General features: G+C 36.9%; 2 protein-coding genes and 6 non-coding genes across 13 annotated transcripts; all 8 read left to right on the top strand.

The window, feature by feature from the left end:
- The first annotated feature begins 184 nt into the window (after positions 1–184).
- Positions 185–4,690, top strand: LOC119985313 (protein CURVATURE THYLAKOID 1D, chloroplastic-like). Of its 2 annotated transcripts, none has more exons than XM_038829576.1 (5): positions 185–455; positions 1,011–1,243; positions 3,958–4,065; positions 4,170–4,241; positions 4,322–4,690. In XM_038829576.1, the coding sequence occupies exons 1-5, from the start codon at positions 281–283 to the stop codon at positions 4,391–4,393; spliced, it is 660 nt and encodes a 219-aa protein (XP_038685504.1). In that variant the 5' UTR covers positions 185–280; the 3' UTR covers positions 4,394–4,690. The 2 variants fall into 2 exon arrangements, with proteins under 2 accessions (XP_038685504.1, XP_038685513.1); XM_038829585.1 differs by having other exon boundaries at positions 190–443.
- LOC119995765 lies at positions 1,684–1,777 on the top strand. Its single transcript, XR_005467724.1, has one exon. It is a non-coding gene; the product is annotated as a small nucleolar RNA snoR128 (small nucleolar RNA).
- Positions 1,854–1,950, top strand: LOC119995763. The gene has a single exon (XR_005467722.1). It is a non-coding gene; the product is annotated as a small nucleolar RNA snoR128 (small nucleolar RNA).
- Positions 2,027–2,111, top strand: LOC119995767. The gene has a single exon (XR_005467726.1). It is a non-coding gene; the product is annotated as a small nucleolar RNA snoR128 (small nucleolar RNA).
- LOC119995764 lies at positions 2,172–2,268 on the top strand. Its single transcript, XR_005467723.1, has one exon. It is a non-coding gene; the product is annotated as a small nucleolar RNA snoR128 (small nucleolar RNA).
- Positions 2,820–2,903, top strand: LOC119995766. The gene has a single exon (XR_005467725.1). It is a non-coding gene; the product is annotated as a small nucleolar RNA snoR128 (small nucleolar RNA).
- Positions 3,437–3,562, top strand: LOC119995751. Its single transcript, XR_005467710.1, has one exon. It is a non-coding gene; the product is annotated as a small nucleolar RNA snoR86 (small nucleolar RNA).
- A 1,927-nt stretch (positions 4,691–6,617) lies between the features above and the next one.
- LOC119995342 lies at positions 6,618–16,360 on the top strand. Of its 5 annotated transcripts, none has more exons than XM_038841811.1 (23): positions 6,618–6,855; positions 7,091–7,172; positions 7,447–7,500; positions 7,614–8,222; positions 8,709–8,965; positions 9,042–9,119; positions 9,232–9,369; positions 9,837–9,955; positions 10,056–10,361; positions 10,660–10,747; positions 10,844–11,150; positions 11,303–11,466; positions 11,577–11,697; positions 12,463–12,687; positions 12,782–12,969; positions 13,567–13,734; positions 13,827–13,932; positions 14,405–14,539; positions 14,834–14,989; positions 15,077–15,277; positions 15,472–15,666; positions 15,762–15,833; positions 15,967–16,119. In XM_038841811.1, exons 3-23 carry the CDS (start codon positions 7,471–7,473, stop codon positions 16,117–16,119), a joined length of 3,816 nt encoding a protein of 1,271 aa, XP_038697739.1. In that variant the 5' UTR covers positions 6,618–6,855; positions 7,091–7,172; positions 7,447–7,470. The 5 variants fall into 5 exon arrangements, with proteins under 5 accessions (XP_038697739.1, XP_038697738.1, XP_038697741.1 ...); XM_038841810.1 differs by having other exon boundaries at positions 7,091–7,240; XM_038841813.1 differs by lacking the exon at positions 7,091–7,172 and having other exon boundaries at positions 6,619–6,855; positions 10,844–10,949; positions 11,037–11,150.
- Positions 16,361–17,402: the final 1,042 nt, after the last annotated feature.

The following is a 17,402-nucleotide window of genomic DNA, read 5'->3' as shown; positions in this document are numbered from 1 at the left end:
TCCAGTGTACACCTGTAGGCCTTCTACTCAAATTTGGACGAGGAGACTTCTTTGAAGCCCAACAGGCCAGCCATTGGGCCCTCCAACATAAAATTCTTTTTAGCCCATAGTCTAGGCCCTAAGAGGCCAAGACCATGCGAAGGGAAGGAAAAACCCTAGCGACAAACCCACAATACTTATAAAAGAGGACAGACACACCTCCACTCTCCAGTTCATCTTCAGTTTCTCCTCGGCTCTGTGGCCGCATCCCTACCGATGCTTAACAAGCCAGACTCCTCAAATGGAGCTGTGTATGAGCCAAGCCATCTCGAATCCCCCTCAAACGCTCCAGTACAACCACCACATGATTCTCTCCGTCAACTCTCTTCCCCTCCGCACCTCGTCTCAATATCTCTTTCCCAGGCGAATATCAGTCTCTCAATCCGCTCTCGGTCTATACTCCCGTACGACGCTAGGTTTTCTTTATTCGTTTGTCGATTGGTTCATCTTTCTTTTGTTATTCGAGTTCAGCATTTGAGATATGTCATGTGGACTTTAGTGTTTATTTCCTGAATTCAAAAATGATTTTATGTAGAACTTTAATGTTTATTACCTGAATTCATAAGACATACCTGAATTCATAAGACATGTTTTCTTTCCTTTTTGTTCTCTTCTTTCTTATAAGTATGCCATTGATGAAATCTTGAAAAGATTGCATGCGAAAATGAAGTCTGAAATGATTCATAGCTGGTCACCAGGTGGTAAAGGCTTGGGGTGTTGAAGCTTAAAAAAGGGTCTGTGGAGAACTCACTGGTTTAGCTTGGATAGTTGGATGCGTTATAAGTGTGAGAAATGTGAAATAACCATTATGAGTTTATGACTGAAGTTAATTGAGGATAATGAACCATTGATGAATTGAACAAGTAGTAAGGTACTACATTTTTGGGTTTCACGATGGCATGTAAAGATTGGATTTGAATGATATGCAAGTCCCATTTTGCTTCTGATAACTTCTTTGGTTACATTTTCAGGAAACTTCTGCTATATTAAGTCATTGCCAAGAGCAACATCATCTGAAGAAACATCAACTGAAGCAAATAAGTATGTTGGGGAAGAACGTGATGGTGCAATAGCCGTAGAAGATGTTTCAACAGTTGGGAAGAGTGTGTACAACGAGAATTTGCAACCTGAAGTACCTAAAGAAGAGTCACCTGTAGATGAGCAAATGCAGAGTTCCGATTTTTTGAGTAAACTTGAAATTAAGGTTTGTTTGAAATGCTTTGAATTTTCTTTCTAACATAGCAGTAACTTATAAATTCTGTGTGCAATTATGTATCTTCATTTCATGAAGTAGCCTTTATTTTGTTATTGCATGTTCCCCTCCCTTGAGGATTTTATTTGATGAGCTTTATGCCATTCTCTTTACATCCCTCTTTTATTCTTAATACTTCCACATTGACTCGCAAGTTTTTAATGGAGGGTATTTTGTTTCATTTTCTCCTATTTTGTAAAGGTTCACTGAGTTGATTGCACAATTATGTTAAAACTAGCTAAGAGATTCCATCTGACTCTTGATTGTACTGTTTCTGGGATAACCCAATTTGTCTCAAATTCTGTGTTGATGACCTCAAAATTAGCCTTACATTTTCAGTCTGTTTGAATTTGTTTCTTTTTCATTGATTTCTTGAATCAATATAGACTTAGTTGCTGTGATGATGCAATTACCTGTAGTTGAAAGCGTTCACTGGATGCTTGATGAAACATCGACTATGTCGATCCTGAGCGGTTACCTGAGCAACACTATACATGCTTCGCTCTTTACTTTTTGCTTCAGCATTAAGGTTTGTATATTTCTTGAATCAATATAGACTTAGTTGCTGTGATGATGCAATTAATTGTTGTTGAAAGCATTCATTAGATGCTTGATGAAACTTCGACAACTATGTCGATCCTGAGCGGTTACCTGAGCAACACTATACATGCTTCACTCTTTACTTTTTGCTTCAGCATTAAGGTTTCTATATTTCTTGAATCAATATAGACTTAGTTGCTGTGATGATGCAATTAACTGTTGTTGAAAGTGTTCGCTGGATGCTTGATGAAACTTCGACAACTATGTCGATCCTGAGCAACACTTTACATGCTTCGCTCTTTACTTTTTGTATATATTTCTTGACTCAATATAGACTTAGTTGCTGTGATGATGCAATTAACTGTAGTTGAAAGCGTTCACTGGATGCTGGATGAAACTTCGACAACTATGTCGATCCTGAGCGGTTACCTGAGCAACACTATACATGTTTCGCTCTTTACTTTTTTGCTTCATCATTAAGGTTTATATTGTTGCATTTTACTGCCAATTATGTCATTTCCCGATGTTGAAACATGAACTCTGCCTTCTAATTGTCATAATATTATTTGTTTCTCTCTCTATCTCTCTCTCATTTTTTTGTTTTATTTTTGATTGATCAATTGGATGCTAATGTCAAATCAGTTTTGCATTCAAAGGTGAGAAATTTTTATAATTTCATGATAATTGTTACCAAATAGTTCTGTAAGAGTAATTCAGTGTCCTGTTTGAAGCATGTTTAACAAGTTGGAAAAATGCCATAAAATAGGTTCCTTGTTTATGAGTTCTTCATTTCTTTTTCTTTCCCTCACCTTGGCTCAAAAAGAAAGGGCAAAAAAGATAGACAAATTAATGGAGGCTGTATAGCATCAAATTAACGGAGGCTGTATTGCATCCTTTATTCCGGAACTTATATTGAAGATTATACTGACAGAGCCACAATTTTATTCTTGAAAAAAAATCTGGGTCACAATTTTTGAAGTCCAATGTGTTGCAATGATGAATGCTAGGAAGTTGAGAAAGTTTATACTAAGTCTACTTGATGAAAGACAATCCTGAGCGGTTACCTGAGCAACACAATAAAATTAGAATGTTTTTCCCTATTTCCGTTTCTACTGATTGTCTTTTTAAGATCCACAATTTTACAATATGAGGCTGCCTAGTATTGTATTAATATATACAACTTCTCTAAACTGTGGATTTTTTTAGTGTGCATCCAAGATTCTGTGGTTATTGTTCATGGTCATGGCGTTGTGGTTATTGTTGGTATTTTAAATCATACATGTAGACTTAGGTTTTATGATCCCATTTGATTTGGTGCCTGTTTTCAAGCTTGTTACGGCTGTGTCTTTGTGTTGATGTAGTAGCAAGGTGGTCTGATTGGGGCCGGGGGGGCCTGGGGGAATAATTTGTCTTAGGCATTGAGCATAATAGAAAATAAAGAAGCATGTATAAATGTCCTCTATTGATGGTAATATTGGTCATTGAAAATTGAGAAGGTCCTTGACTGGTTTTACTTGCTCTATCCCTATACCAGTATCTGTATGTTCTTTTGTATGTATTAAATATAGATGTTTATTTATATGAACTCTGAGAAGCCAATTTGCAGAGCAAGGGCGTCAAAATCTATCGAGTGAAGTGACTTGCATTGAAGGTTGGCGAAATAAATTGCGGTTCTCCGTGCCTATCAAACCTTTCTCATTTTGATTGTGGCCTCGAACAAGCCGCTACATCGTATTCATATTTATAAATTTTGGACTCTGTCCTCCAGAGAACAAAGGAACACAAGTATGGGCTGTGCCTGAAATATGTGCCTCAGTTTTAATTTGATTGATGCATTATCTTAGACTTAGCATTCTGCTGTGTCGTATTTATACTTGGAGTCGCTTGTTATTTTTAGGAGACTGTTTCAGAGTCTACATTCTGGTTAAATGATTTGTATTCTCTTTATTTTGTGATTCTCACATGAATGGTAGTTTTTGGCTGCAAATAGTTCCACGAAAGAAATTGTTTAGGCATGATGTAGAAACTAGAAAGAGAAGAATGTTTTGGTTTGGATTATGTACTTAGGGAAAATTCGTTGTTTATTGAAATTTTGCATTTACGATTGCGTTGCCAAATTTTCGCAGCTTAACTCGGAAGATTCATATGCTTTTCTTATATATGGTGGTGGTGCTGCCTTGGTTGCCCTGTGGTTAGCCTCGGCCATTGTTGGTTCTATTGACTCCATTCCAGTGGTATGTATACACTTATAATCTATGCTTATCTGAGGTTTTCTTGAGACTCTGACTTATACTTGCAATTGTTTTGTCTGGAAATCTGATGTTTGTTGTGATATTAGTTCCCCAAGTTGATGGAAGTGGTGGGTCTTGGCTACACAGTTTGGTTCGGCACACGCTACTTGATCTTCAAGGTACCTTCTTTTGGTCACTCCATTATGCTCCCTAAAATTCATCTGCAATACTAATGAGTTTTTGTTGCCTTGTTCTGCAGAACAACAGGGATGAGTTGGTTGCAAAAATGGAGGAGCTTAAGCAGCAGGTTTTTGGCCCAGATGATAATTGATATTTGATACACAACTGTTTCATAGATATTGTAGTTGTGTGGCATTTAGGCGTTATTAATATGTCAATCTACAGAGTGAAATGTGTTTTTTTCTCCATCAAAATGAGCAATATCTTAGTCTTCTTTTGTCTTGTTGAAGCAAAGACTAAAAAAGGGGGAAGGTTTTCATTTTAATTATGGGTTTGTGTAGATATTCTTCCAAGTGATAGATTTAGGGTTTTACGTAATTGGATATCCAATAGTCGTATATTCTTGTCATAGATTATTTTGAGATGAAAACATATTGTGGTTATTCTATACCTCGTGCTACTTTTTTTTGTCCAAAGTGGTTCCTCGCAACTCTACAGTGTTGGATGACATTTTGATATAATTTCAGTTTTCCTAAATGAAGTCTACGAATGAAGGGAAAGGTGGTGATTTGATAGGAATGGGGCTCCCATGGAGAAATGCTCCCATTTTTTCCCATTGTGGGCTACTACCGTTGAACAAAAGGTTTCTGTCTGGTCAACAGTACTAAGGTGATGATACATTGATACTGACATTGGTGACTAGGGGTTTTGATCTTCGGCTATATGTTTTGACATTAGTAATTTAGTATAAGATCGTCAACATATCATTTGTAATTGTTATGCAGGTGAACCCACTAGCATAATATTGTTTGCTTTGGGATTTTTATCCTGCACAATTTTAAAATGTGTGTAGTTAAGGATGTGACTACCATATAAAGTAATTCACAGCTTCTTACCTAGGCGATGGAGGAGTCATAAGTAACCTTCCACTAGAGAACCTTATACATCATTCTTTCCTTCTCACAAACACGCGTCCTCGCGTGACCTTACATAGTACATGCATTCCTCTAAACCTGGTACTAAATTGGTGCAGGCCCAATTCACTTGCATAATGTTGTTTGCGATGAAAAGATATTGTTCACTTTCAACTTTTCAACTCATAATATTAATTAAGGATGAGTTTAGTCATATGAGAGCGCTTCACAGCTTCTTACCTGGGGCCACATGTATGTTGGGAGGAATGACAAGTCACTTCCCACTAAAAAACCTGTGCATCAAATTGCATTCATTATCCCAATGCATTAAAAAACACACAGACAACACAAGGATTTTGGATACAGCCACCGTGTGCCATGCGTGTAAAAGCCAAGCATCTCGACTCTAAAAACACTTCTTCTGAGCATTGGTCGGTGCCAACTGTTATCTATGAAGACTTTCCTAGTGCTTTTTGGAATATATCTTTCGGTAAAGGCGTTAATTGCGCTGCAAATTAGGGTTTCTTCAAAACGCTATGGTTATACTTTACTTAGAAGTTAGAACCCATTACAATTAAGTTAATCAACCAAAAATAAACAAAATTCAATACCAGCATCCAATTAAAAGAAAGAAAGTTCTCAAACTTACAAAACTTAAAAAAAAAAAAAAACCAAAATATAGGTAAATCCATTGGATGATCTGGTATTAAATCTTTCTAGGCGATTTGAAAGCTATTGAGTTTGATTATCATTGAGAATAATTGTCTTTGTAGTAATGTAATATGTTTTGACTCAATTTACTTTGTCATCAAGAGGTGAACTTCTATCGTGTGCCCTATTATGTGTTTAGACACATATATCGAATGTTCATAATACGTATTATTGTCATTAATAAAAAAATTTCAAAATCAATTATGTGTTTAGACACATATATCGAATGTTCATAATGCGTATGATTGTCGTTAATAAAAAAAATCCCAAAATCAACAAATGCAAGATCCCTTGCTTAGTCACTAAGAATTGATAAAATATTGCATTTAATTTAATCGTCGGAAAAAAAAAAAAAACGGTGCTTTGGATTTTGGATACAACACCACTGCCAGTTTCAGCATTATACTATTATAGGCATCATAAAAAAGTCCTAAAAAGAAATTATAAAAATTCATGAATATATATATATATATATATATGTAGGAGCGCATATTACATGCCTAAACGAAACGCTCACTTTTTAAAAAAAAGAAAAATTAAAAAATCGACCGTTACGAGAAGAGCGGGGATTCGTTTGCCGCGTCACCCTCTGTTAATGACACGTCTCCGTTTGTTGGACTCTAGCCAGTAACACAATTGAACAACGTTAATTTCCTTCCTTTTTTTTCTATTTAATGATTTTAGATTATTAAGAAAAATATCTTCTGTTTTTTTGCTTTTCATTTTCTTTTTTAAAAATATTCTGAATCAGAGGACAGAGGGAATGTTACTACTATGTTAGCAGTGTGAAATTCGATACACTTTTTTTATTAGAGAGAGAAGCAAGAAGGAAGAACTCTTCAGTTAACAGATTCAGATTTCGATTTCTTTCCCTCATTCTCTCTGATTTCCGCATTGTGAAGTTGAATAGTGCAGTCGCTTAATATTCTCTCTATCTCTTAATTGGTAGAGTTTCCATGTCTGGTGCAGTCGTCGGTGTCTGTTTTTGGTTAGTGAATCTTTCGATATACTCAAATACTTTGTGTATGTGTATATGTGTCTGTGGGCTTCGTGAGTGAATTTTATGATATGTGTAGTGGCTACATTAGGCGTCGGATTTCTTAGCAAAAAGATTTCTGTGGATTTTTGGGGATTGATTCGGTTTTTTGTACTTTGATCTATGAAATTTATTATTAAAGAGAGTTGATTTCATTAGCATTTATTGCCCTTTGTTTGATCCCTAGAAATCTTACAAAAGAGAGGAATGCGAAGAGATACATGAATTGGGCATACTGGCTGCAACTTATAAATACGAGGAGGAATTAGGTTTTGATTTTCTTGTTCTTTTTTGGTTTCAATTAACCAGAATCTGTCTAACAGTACTGCATAAGTGGGTAAGTCCAAATTTTTTGGATTTGGAATTATCCTGCAGAACCCTTTTTTCGCAAATATTTTGGTTTTCTATTTTATTTTAATTAATTTGCTTCAATTTCCAGTGATCATTAGAACAAGGATTTGTTTATTAGTTCTGAAGCGCCCAAAGTGTTGAAGATTTTTTATTTACAGTATTTTTTGTACTCTATTGTTGTTTTGGGTGCAGAAGAAGAAAGTGTTTTTTTTGACAATGTTCACGGATGGCGTCAGAGTTAGACAGGTGAGCCAGTACTGAACATTTCATATATATTTTCTGCTAAGAAAATAATTTTTTTTGGGGAATTGGGTGTGGGCAGCCAGACTCGATTGACTCCTATTTTGAACTTGTTCTAGGAGGTCGGTGGTGCAAAAAGGAGAGAAGCTTTTAAGCCGATTTCAATTCATGAAAGGAGAATTGATCCTATTGTTAATCAGATAAAAGGCGCTTATAACTCTGGAGTGCTTCCACCTACCAAATTCGATATTGAGCATTTGTCAGGTGTAATTCCAGCCTCACAACCAACATCAGTGACCAGTATTAATGGCAGGTCAGGATCCGATATGGACACATCCTCTGATTCTGAGGATGAGGTTTATGGTGGGCAATATTCACTCAAATCGTCTCCTCAAGACGACAAAATTCCTACCAGTGTAGCTCCTGTATACAATGCTTCGAGACAAAGGGATGTGAATCATTACAAAGATGAGATTAACTTTTCTAGGAAATCGACTCCAGAGAAACAAGGAAAAGGAGAGGATAGACTGGGAAGGGAAGATTATGGGGTTCAATTAGGCCAACCAGGTGCTTCTGAAGATGAACAGTCAGATTCTGCCACTAGCACTGAAATGTCTTCTACGCAATGCAGAAGCAACAGCACTGCAACTCGTAGAGAAACATACACTTCAGATGGATATTCTTCTAATATTCGGTTGCAGGCAAATGTTGAAACTAGAGTTGAACAGGTTTCTATCTTGTCACTTCTTTTCATATGAACTTATGAAGTGTCTTTTAGGAATTATAGAACTGTTAATAGTTGTGCATGTTGCTAACAACTTGCTTTTTTTTTTTGCATTTCCTTTACATGCTTGTAAATTTGTAATCAAATTTAAAGCTATTACTTTCTTTGAAACTGGTTGTTTGGCTGCAGTATGATTAACAATACTAATTAGTTTTTGATTGGCAATTTGGCATCTGTAGCTGGTGTGAAGAAGTTGAGTAAGTTGTTTGTTAGCTCCCATGTAATATGCATACCCTGTTTTCAGTTTAAACTATAACCTCATGCTACTGCCAAACTGATAAATATCAACAAAAAAAAATTCCTTCAAAGCCTTTTGAATATAATCAAGACTGATCATCTAGTTGATGTTCTGCGTGGAGTTCTCATCATATTGTCTGCCCAACGTTTAGTGTACCTCAGGCCAGTCTAAGCTGGATAAATGCTTTTACAGGACTTATGTGTGAGAAGAATGCGGGATGAAAATAACTATAAAGACCTTCCCAGTGCTCCTCCATTTATTGGTTCTGGTCCAAAAATTGAACCTACCATTGAGAAAGTTTCAACTTCCAGAGCTTCTGGCACACCCTACTTAGCGGATTATACCAGTTTTGCAACCACTTGCAAAGCAGAAACATCTAAAAGCATTTATGTCGGCATTTCTGAGCAAGATGGCCATGGCCATGGAATTACTTCTGACTCATCTGTCAGGTTTGTGTGCATGCGCATGTTCCTTAAACTGGTGAAAGCTACTGGGAATAGTGACGGTAAATTTTATGCTCTACAGGACAGCAGAAGCAGATTGTGTGAATGCTAATGTATCTACAGGACCTGTACCTGCCCGCCTCCCAACATTTCATGCGAGGTTGGTTGGGCTAGTGAATAAATAGATATGATTTTAGTATTTATCTTATCAATTTAGTGGCTTTCAGAACTTCTATTTATGGTCCTTCAAATTTGTATTGAGCTGGATACAGTGGGCAAGGTCCATGGTGTGCTGTAATTTCTTACGATGCCTGTGTTCGGTTATGTCTCCATTCATGGGCCAAGGGTTGTGTGGAAGAAGCTCCTCACTTCTTGAATAATGAGTGCACAGTGCTGCGAAATGCATTTGGGTGAGTGGTTACATCACATTTTTCAATTCTTTTATCGTTGTTTGATATCCAAATAGATTTGTTTAGGTGGTGCAGAATTCTTATTTTATATATATATATCTCCACACACATGGACTGAGGAAAGCATGAAGTAATAAGAAAGAGAATGGACCCTATAGGATTACTGAAGAGAGTAACTTCAGGTAGGAATGTATGGCTAAAGAGAGCCATGCAGTAGATTCTAACTAATTTCTCTTATCGATTCATGAACCAAACTGCAAATTGTTTGGGATGAAGGTTTTGACGGTTATGATATACTGAGAAAAGCTTAGACATAGATGGTAACTGTAGGCTCTATAATCATAGTTAATATCTTCATTTAGCAGGTTGCAGTTATCTTGCTGTATCCATTGATTGTTGTGTGGTGATCAAAATATTGTTTTTTTCCCTGTTTCTGACTAGTCCTCTTGTGCCCTTTAAAATCGTAGTTTACAGCATGTCTTGATACAATCAGAAGATGAGCTATTGGCGAAACGAACTTCAGAGTTTTTCAGCGAAGGAGTTGCACCAAAATCTAAAAAAGTCTACGGAAAAATGAAAGTGCAAGGTATTGCTCTGCTTTTGTCGACAAAGAATATGGATCATGTTCTCTCTGATTTGCATATCAAGTCCTTTACAATAAGTCTGAACTCCTGGTCATTGTACAGTGCGTAAAGTGAAAATGGGTCTAGAGCCACCTCCTGGTTGCAATTTATCATCTCTTGGGCCACAAAAGATAAAACTTGAGGCACTTCAACATCGCTTATCCAATCTGAACTTAACCTTATATTCTGGTTGGAAAGCTGTACAGAAAGTTCGTGTCACCCCTCGAGTTCCTGCAAATAGATCTTTTTCACAACATAGCCTAGCGTATATGCATGCAAGCGCTGAGTACGTGAAAGAGGTCTCCAGGCTCTTGAGAAATGGCGTATCCAATCTTCACAACAGTTCATCATCATATGAAGCAGTTCAAGGTGCGTAAAACATTAACTTGTAAATAGTAATATTATCCTATTTAGAAATTTTCTGCTAGCAATCGATTTACATCCTATCCCTTCCTTGACCCTACCTCCATTGTTGGAACCTTGTGTGTGCTGGAGTTGCTTTTAAAAATAAATAAATAATTTAAAGATTATGACCTTTCCTGATAAATTGTTGACGTTTTGCATTATTTTACCCAAGGAAATGGCTATTGCTTTTGCCCTAATTGACTTAAGATGATCATCTGTTGTTTCTGCACATATCTAAAGGAAGTAATCCTCTGTTGTTTAGAAACATATGGTTGCTTGTTGAGATTGAAAAGTTCAGCGGAAGAGGATGTGGTTCGAATGCAACCTGGATCTAGTGAAACACATGTGTTGTAAGCATCTTCTTGTTTTGCTGTGCTTTCTCCTTTTGTTCTTTTTCTAAAAAGTGAATAGGAAGTCATTTTTATTTTCTGGTTACTGATATGCAGCTTTCCTGATGGACATGGAGACGATCTTATCATTGAAGTTCAAGATTTGAAAGGACGGAGTTATGGTCGTGTCCTGGCTCAAGTTGCCGCTATTACTGATGACCCAGTAAGAGCTTTTTATTTTATTGTGTTGCGTATGAGGTATAGGAAGCCATACTCATATGCTAGAAAGCCTAATTTTAGTCACGTGCAGGGTGAGAAGCTTCGGTGGTGGCCTATCTATCATGAGCCAGAGCATGAGCTTGTTGGCAGAATACAGTTGCATATAAGCTACACTACTTGTGCTGATGAGCATAATCAACCTAAGGTTCTAGCGTGATGTTGTCTTCTGTTAACTTGTTACCTTCTGATCTTATAATGAGTCTGCTAGAGGTGTTGTGTACAGATGCAGAGCAATTTAAAGAATGAAATCATATTGTTTCACTTATCGCATAATGTAATGCGCCTCCTTATTTGCAGTGTGGCCAAGTTGCGGAAACTGTGGCATATGATTTAGTTTTAGAAGTCGCAATGAAAGTTCTACATTTTCAGCAAAGGAATCTGTTGTTGCACGGTCCGTGGCGATGGTTGGTGACGGAATTTGCATCTTACTACGGAGTATCAGATGCTTACACCAAATTAAGGTATTGGAATGTGGAAGATAGTGTAGTTTTTCTTTACTATGTCTGTCTGGGTAACTTGAACAATACATTTCAGGGAATTTCACAATGTTTAATCCATATGCAACTTGCAGATACCTTTCATATGTCATGGATGTGGCAACACCTACTAAAGACTGTCTAGACTTGGTTAATGATTTGCTACTACCAGTTCTAATGAAGGGAAACAGCAAGAATGTGTTGAGTCATCAAGAGGTATGAATTCAATTTGCCCTAAGGCTTTTTTCATCTTCAAGTCTGCGAGCATTATTTTCAGTTTTTCGAGTGCACTGCATGTTCTGCTTAAGTCAGTGCTATTATCTTAGCTACTATAGCATCAAAGTTCTGATCAGTCTCTTTTGAGGTGTTCTATTAGCAAAAGAACTTGGTGTGAATTTGGCTTTGCTTGTCACTATTGAAATTGCTTAAAGAAGCTGCTTGTAAAATTTCATTCCGAGTGAGTTTGACATTGCTTAGTTTTAGGTGCTTTTGCTTATCTTGGTGAGTAATGCTAATGGATAACATTTCTAGAAACAACTTATAAACATGTTTATGCTTATTTTAGACACTTTTAAAAACAGCTAGGTGGGTACTTATTTTTAAAGGTACTGTTTATGATTTGTAATAAAATTTATATAATCTACTTACAAAATATGCTTTAAGCAGTTTTCAATAAACACAAGCAATGCCAAAATGGACCTTAATTTTGGTAAGCTATTGAAACTTATAGATAAGATACTTTCCATTATTAGGATCTCATTGTTCTCTTTCTATAAATATTTTTCAGTTGCGTCTTGTTTACATCTATGTTATAAGGTCCAAGTGGAACTTACTTCCCCATTTTCCGTTGATCTTTTATTTCATTATTTTATTTTACTGGTCATAACCCACATGCTGGAAAATATTGTCCGCTATATTCCAAATTATCTACACATATTTCATTGAATCTAATTGATCTATTTATTTATGTTACATCAACAGAATCGCATCTTGGGGGAGGTAGACGATCAAATTCAGCAGATTCTGGTTCTGGTTTTTGAAAACTACAAGTCATTAGATGAATCATCACTATCCGGTATGATGGATACTTTCAGACCTGCCACTGGATTGGCAGCTCCTGTTTTGGCATCTGCTGTCAAATTATACTCTCTACTGCATGACATATTAAGCCCTGAGGCACAGCTGAAGTTTTGCAGATACTTTCAGGTTAAGAGTTTATGTTCATGCTAATAAGTTCATTTAGTCTTTGCTGCTCGATTATCTTTATGACGTGCTATATGATGTTACACTTACCATACAGGCTGCTGCAAAAAAGAGGTCAAGAAGGCACTTGACAGAGACAGATGAATTTATTCAAAGGGTTAACGAGAGTACATTGGATCCTGTCACTTTTTCTATTTCTTACCAGAAGATGAAATCTGTTGTTTTGAGTATGCGAAATGAAATCTTCACTGACATACAGATCCAGAATAATCATTTGTTTCCTAGGTAAACAATTTTGCTTTTACTAAAGTAAGGTCATCTATGCTGTAGTATTTGAATCTCTGTTATGTAGTCATCTTAGGGGCATTCACATACTGACGTTTCTCAGTTATTGGTTCATTTCCTAGCTTGCTCTAAATCAACATAGTCAGCTACAGTTGTGGCTCTTACAGGCACCTAGGGTTGGTCTATTTGCACTAATAATTTCTGGAAGATTAGGAAGGTACCTTTCACCCTCCTTCTCGACCTCAAACCTCCAATCCTCCACCCAGTTTCCTCTTTTCTTTTGTTTTTGCTTACGGGGCTTCAAATTAGCCCAAGGTTGATTTAGATCTTTAAAGTTCTGGAAGGGTTCTGAGAGCCAAATATAGGCAGAGTTACACAGGTGTCTATTTGGTGAAAGGTAAAATGAGTAGTTCTGTATGCGGAGATATATATTTTTGATGTGGAAAACCCATGCATGTAGTTGAATGGTTGGCTAAGGTTTGCTCCATGGAGAATGTTGTTTGAGTCCATGCTTACATGACATCTTTTGTAATTAATCTTTGGTATTCATTAATCATTTGGTAACTGTACTGATTGACTGTTTTGTCCTGCATACAGTTTTTTGGACCTTCCAAATCTATCAGCATCTATATATAGCGTGGAGCTTTGCAATAGATTGCGCAAATTCCTTGTCTCATGCACTCCTCCATGCCCCTCACCTCCTGTTGTAGATCTTGTGATTGCAACAGCAGACTTTCAAAGGGATCTTGTTGGCTGGAATATCAAGTAATTAGTTTGTCTTTATCTAAACACATATCAATGATATTTGTAATCTCTGTTACTATGTGCTATCTCTACTCATATTTTATATAATTCAGTCCCATTAAAGCTGGAGTTGATGCAAAGGAGCTGTTTCACGTGTACATAACACGTTGGGTTCAGGACAAGCGTGCTACTTTGCTTGAGTCATGCAAACTTGACAAGGTATTGTAGAATCATTATATTATTTACTCAATGTTTGGAATATGCAGTTTACTTCTTTGGTCTTCGCTCAATGTGTATAATTACTTTTTTTTAAAGATTTGCTTTTATTAATAAAATAATTATTTAATCTTTTGCATGGTTTAATGGAATTATTACTACATTGGGTACTGCTTTCCTGATTAGTAGATTAGCTTAAAGATATCTTGGCACAATAGCTGTCTGAAATTCTATAAATTGAGTCATGATCTCTCTTTTTCATTCCAGTAAAGTAAAAAGAATGGCATACTTCAAATTCACATCATAGTCATGTGCCGACTATAGCTTATACTATGTTTGCATGATTGATAGAAAACAGAACCCAAATCAAGAAAGTCCTATCTTGTTTGTGATCTCTCTTCTTCTCTTCTTCTTTTTATTTTTTAAAATTTTGCTTCAAATACCTAAGACGGTTTACTGGAAATCGATTATTTAGGTGAAGTGGCCTGTCACGGAACAGCATTCAACAACTCCTTTTGTTGATGATATGTATGATCAGCTAACAGAGACCCTGAATGAATATGAGATCATCATTTGTCGATGGCCAGAATATGCTGTTGTCTTGGAACATGTAAGTTCAGAAATGGATCTTATACTCTTCCTTTTCCTTCTTCCTCTTATTATTATGGTGGAGATAATCATGTGGTATGAGGCTGAACATATAAGTTCCATGACTGGACCTTGGGTTGTATTGACTTTTTGTGCCGATAAGATCTGGCTTCCATATAATCAAAGAAGTGTTTGTGAATCTATCTCGTTTATTTTTCCTTTTCTTTTTTCGTTTCTGTCTTCGAGAATCTATCTCGTGTTCTCTTGCTATGTGCCTATGTTGCTGTTTGATAATTATATTCTTGTTCTGTGAAAGGCTGTTGCAGATGTTGAAAGGGCAATTGTTGAAGCTCTTGACAGGCACTATGCTGATGTGCTATCACCGTTGAATCTGGCGCCAAAGATTCCTGGCCTTAAATATGTTCAGAAGTTTGCAAAACGAACAGTTAATACTTATTTGGTCCCAGATGAGGTAAAATTATGTTTCTAATCTACGTAGATTTCAATAACTTACGTATGTTTAGTTTATCTCATGCACTTAAGAGCTTGTGTGTTTCAGTTAGGAATTTTCTTAAATTCCTTGAAAAGGTTGCTTGATGTGCTCCGGCCAAAGATAGAAGCTCAGTTAAAGTCGTGGAGTTCTTGCATCCCAGATGGCGGGAACACAGTCACTGGTGAATGTCTTAGTGAAATAACGGTGATGCTGAGAGCAAAATTCAGAAGTTATGTGCAGGCAGTTGGGGAAAAGCTTGCAGATAATGTGAGTATTTTCTCTTTTAATATATATGTTTTGAGAGAGAGATCTTGGGTAGTTAGTATGTTGGATTAAAAATTAGTATGTGACATGATTATCTTAATGTTTTAATTTTTTTGCTACCCATCAAACTCCCTCTGTGTTTCCCGCTTTTTCAATTGATTAGTTGGTTCCCTCGTGTTTCTTCAACTATTGTGCAGACAAAGATCCAGGGTGCAACAAAATTGAAAAAAATTATTGAAGACTTCAAGGAAAATGTGTTAGAATCTGATGTGCGAAGTAGAATGCAGCCCTTGAGGGAACTGCTGATCCAGACAATAAATCAGGTTCATACAGTTTTTGAGCCACATTTATTCACAGCAATCTGCCGAGGCTTCTGGGACCGGATGGGGCAGGTAAACCAAACTTGGAACACATATGACCCATTGCCTGGAATCATGGGTTTTATTATCTATCCTTGTTTTACACTTCTCACCTTTGTTCTTCTCAGGAAATGCTGAAATTTCTTGAGAATAGAAGAGAGAACAAGTTATGGTATAAAGGCTCACGGATAACTCTTTCAGTAAGTCAGATTCCGCGCATGTTGACTGGATGCTAGACTTGTTTGGTTGCTAATCTTTCTCGCGAAGCATGCTGAACTACTTTGCTGTCAAAATAATGTATTTTAAAGTCATGATTGTTTTTCAAATTTGCAGATTTTGGACGACACATTTGCATCCCAGATGCAGCAGTTGCTTGGGAATGCATTGCAAGACAAAGACCTCGAGCCTCCAAGGTCAATAATGGAAGCACGCTCCATGCTATGCAAGGATGCTGTAAATTACAAGGAAAGCAACTATTATTACTAGAGATTTATTTTATTGTGCATAAATTTAGAAGGGTCTTTAGGGGGTGATTGAAGGAGGGTTGTGTTCAACAATGAAATTGACAAGGCTTATTGTGCCTTTGGCAATGCAAAGAGCATTGCACTGCGTAGTATATAGATAGTAGATCGTTGAAATGTCAGGTGTGTGGCAATTTTGTATACAAATCAATTTTGTAGAGCTTTGTTCCATGGTCTTCATGGTGATCATTATTCTTTTTCCCTCTTTTTTGCTTTGAGAACGTTGATCAGTGAAAACTCTAGGGCAGCATTATTATGCTTGAAATATACAGGTAGGTTTTGTATAAGGAGAGCAACAGCTGGGAACCGGAACCACATAGTCATAGCTCAGTAGGTCATATCTCTAGGCTTAGGGTGGATGTAATTCGCTAATGTCGGGAGTTGAAACCAGCTACGGGTATTTTCTTGATTTTTTTTTTGTCTCGTGGGCCGTCGCCCATTTCAGGGGAGGGGTTGATTAAGAGCCTTATTCTTACCTGCATGAGCTTTGGGCCAATCTGACATGTCATCAACATGGTACGAATTATTCTGAAGGCTCAAGATTTATGCTTCTTCAGCTATTCGAAGGAGCCTGTTGGATTAGGTGGTTTCTCGTTTAAATTTTTTTTTTATCGGTTGCCAAAATAATAGCAGTAATTGGGCCCACAAACTAAATGTCTTACGGCTTTATACATTCCCTGGCCCATTTGAATAATGTCAAGCCAGGCCCCGCCCACATTGGTATTTTGTGTAAATGCTTCCCATCCCATAGACACTCTTGTCACGAAGCACTTGGTTTTGTAGTTTTGGTAGGAATCGAATTAGAACCACGCCAGAAGGCACTAACGAAACATAATGCAGCACTCACAAATAAATAAATCTCGTACCATACATTTCTTGTACCTAAAACGACAGTGTGAGTGCTGCTTTCGAGGACATTTCTTCAAATCAATCATAGAGAGAGAGAGTAGCCAACACAATCATTCCAACCAAGTCCACAACGAAAATGATTTCTGGACTCTATATTTAACAATTTAACCATCTATTTATTTTGTAAGTACCTATTCATTGGACCGATGCGATCCACTTTGTAAGATCATAACAAGATTGTCATATGAACTATGAACCCTAAACCCTTCATTGGAGCCTTCAATAAACTGGTCTCAAGTAGAAATTGGAGGTTGAAAACTTGGTTCTTCACAAATTGATAGAGGATTCCCAAGCCCCCAACAGATCCAGGATAAGAATATCATAATGACACTCACAGTT

Source organism: Tripterygium wilfordii, chromosome 3, assembly GCF_013401445.1.
Source record: "Tripterygium wilfordii isolate XIE 37 chromosome 3, ASM1340144v1, whole genome shotgun sequence".
Classification (NCBI taxonomy): Eukaryota; Viridiplantae; Streptophyta; class Magnoliopsida; order Celastrales; family Celastraceae; genus Tripterygium; species Tripterygium wilfordii.
The sequence above is the reverse complement of the archived record's forward strand: the minus strand, read 5'-3'. Positions and strand labels throughout refer to the sequence as shown.

Bases quoted from the DNA above. Each gene is read 5' to 3' on its own strand.
- LOC119985313 (XM_038829576.1), top strand. From the start codon at position 281: ATGGAGCTGTGTATGAGCCAAGCCATCTCGAATCCCCCTCAAACGCTC. The intron at 4,066-4,169 runs GTATGTATACAC...TTGTGATATTAG, and splicing joins CTATTGACTCCATTCCAGTG to TTCCCCAAGTTGATGGAAGT. The intron at 4,242-4,321 runs GTACCTTCTTTT...CTTGTTCTGCAG, and splicing joins CACGCTACTTGATCTTCAAG to AACAACAGGGATGAGTTGGT.
- LOC119995342 (XM_038841812.1), top strand. From the start codon at position 7,471: ATGTTCACGGATGGCGTCAGAGTTAGACAG. The intron at 9,120-9,231 runs GTTGGTTGGGCT...AGCTGGATACAG, and splicing joins CTCCCAACATTTCATGCGAG to TGGGCAAGGTCCATGGTGTG. The intron at 14,540-14,833 runs GTAAGTTCAGAA...GTTCTGTGAAAG, and splicing joins ATGCTGTTGTCTTGGAACAT to GCTGTTGCAGATGTTGAAAG.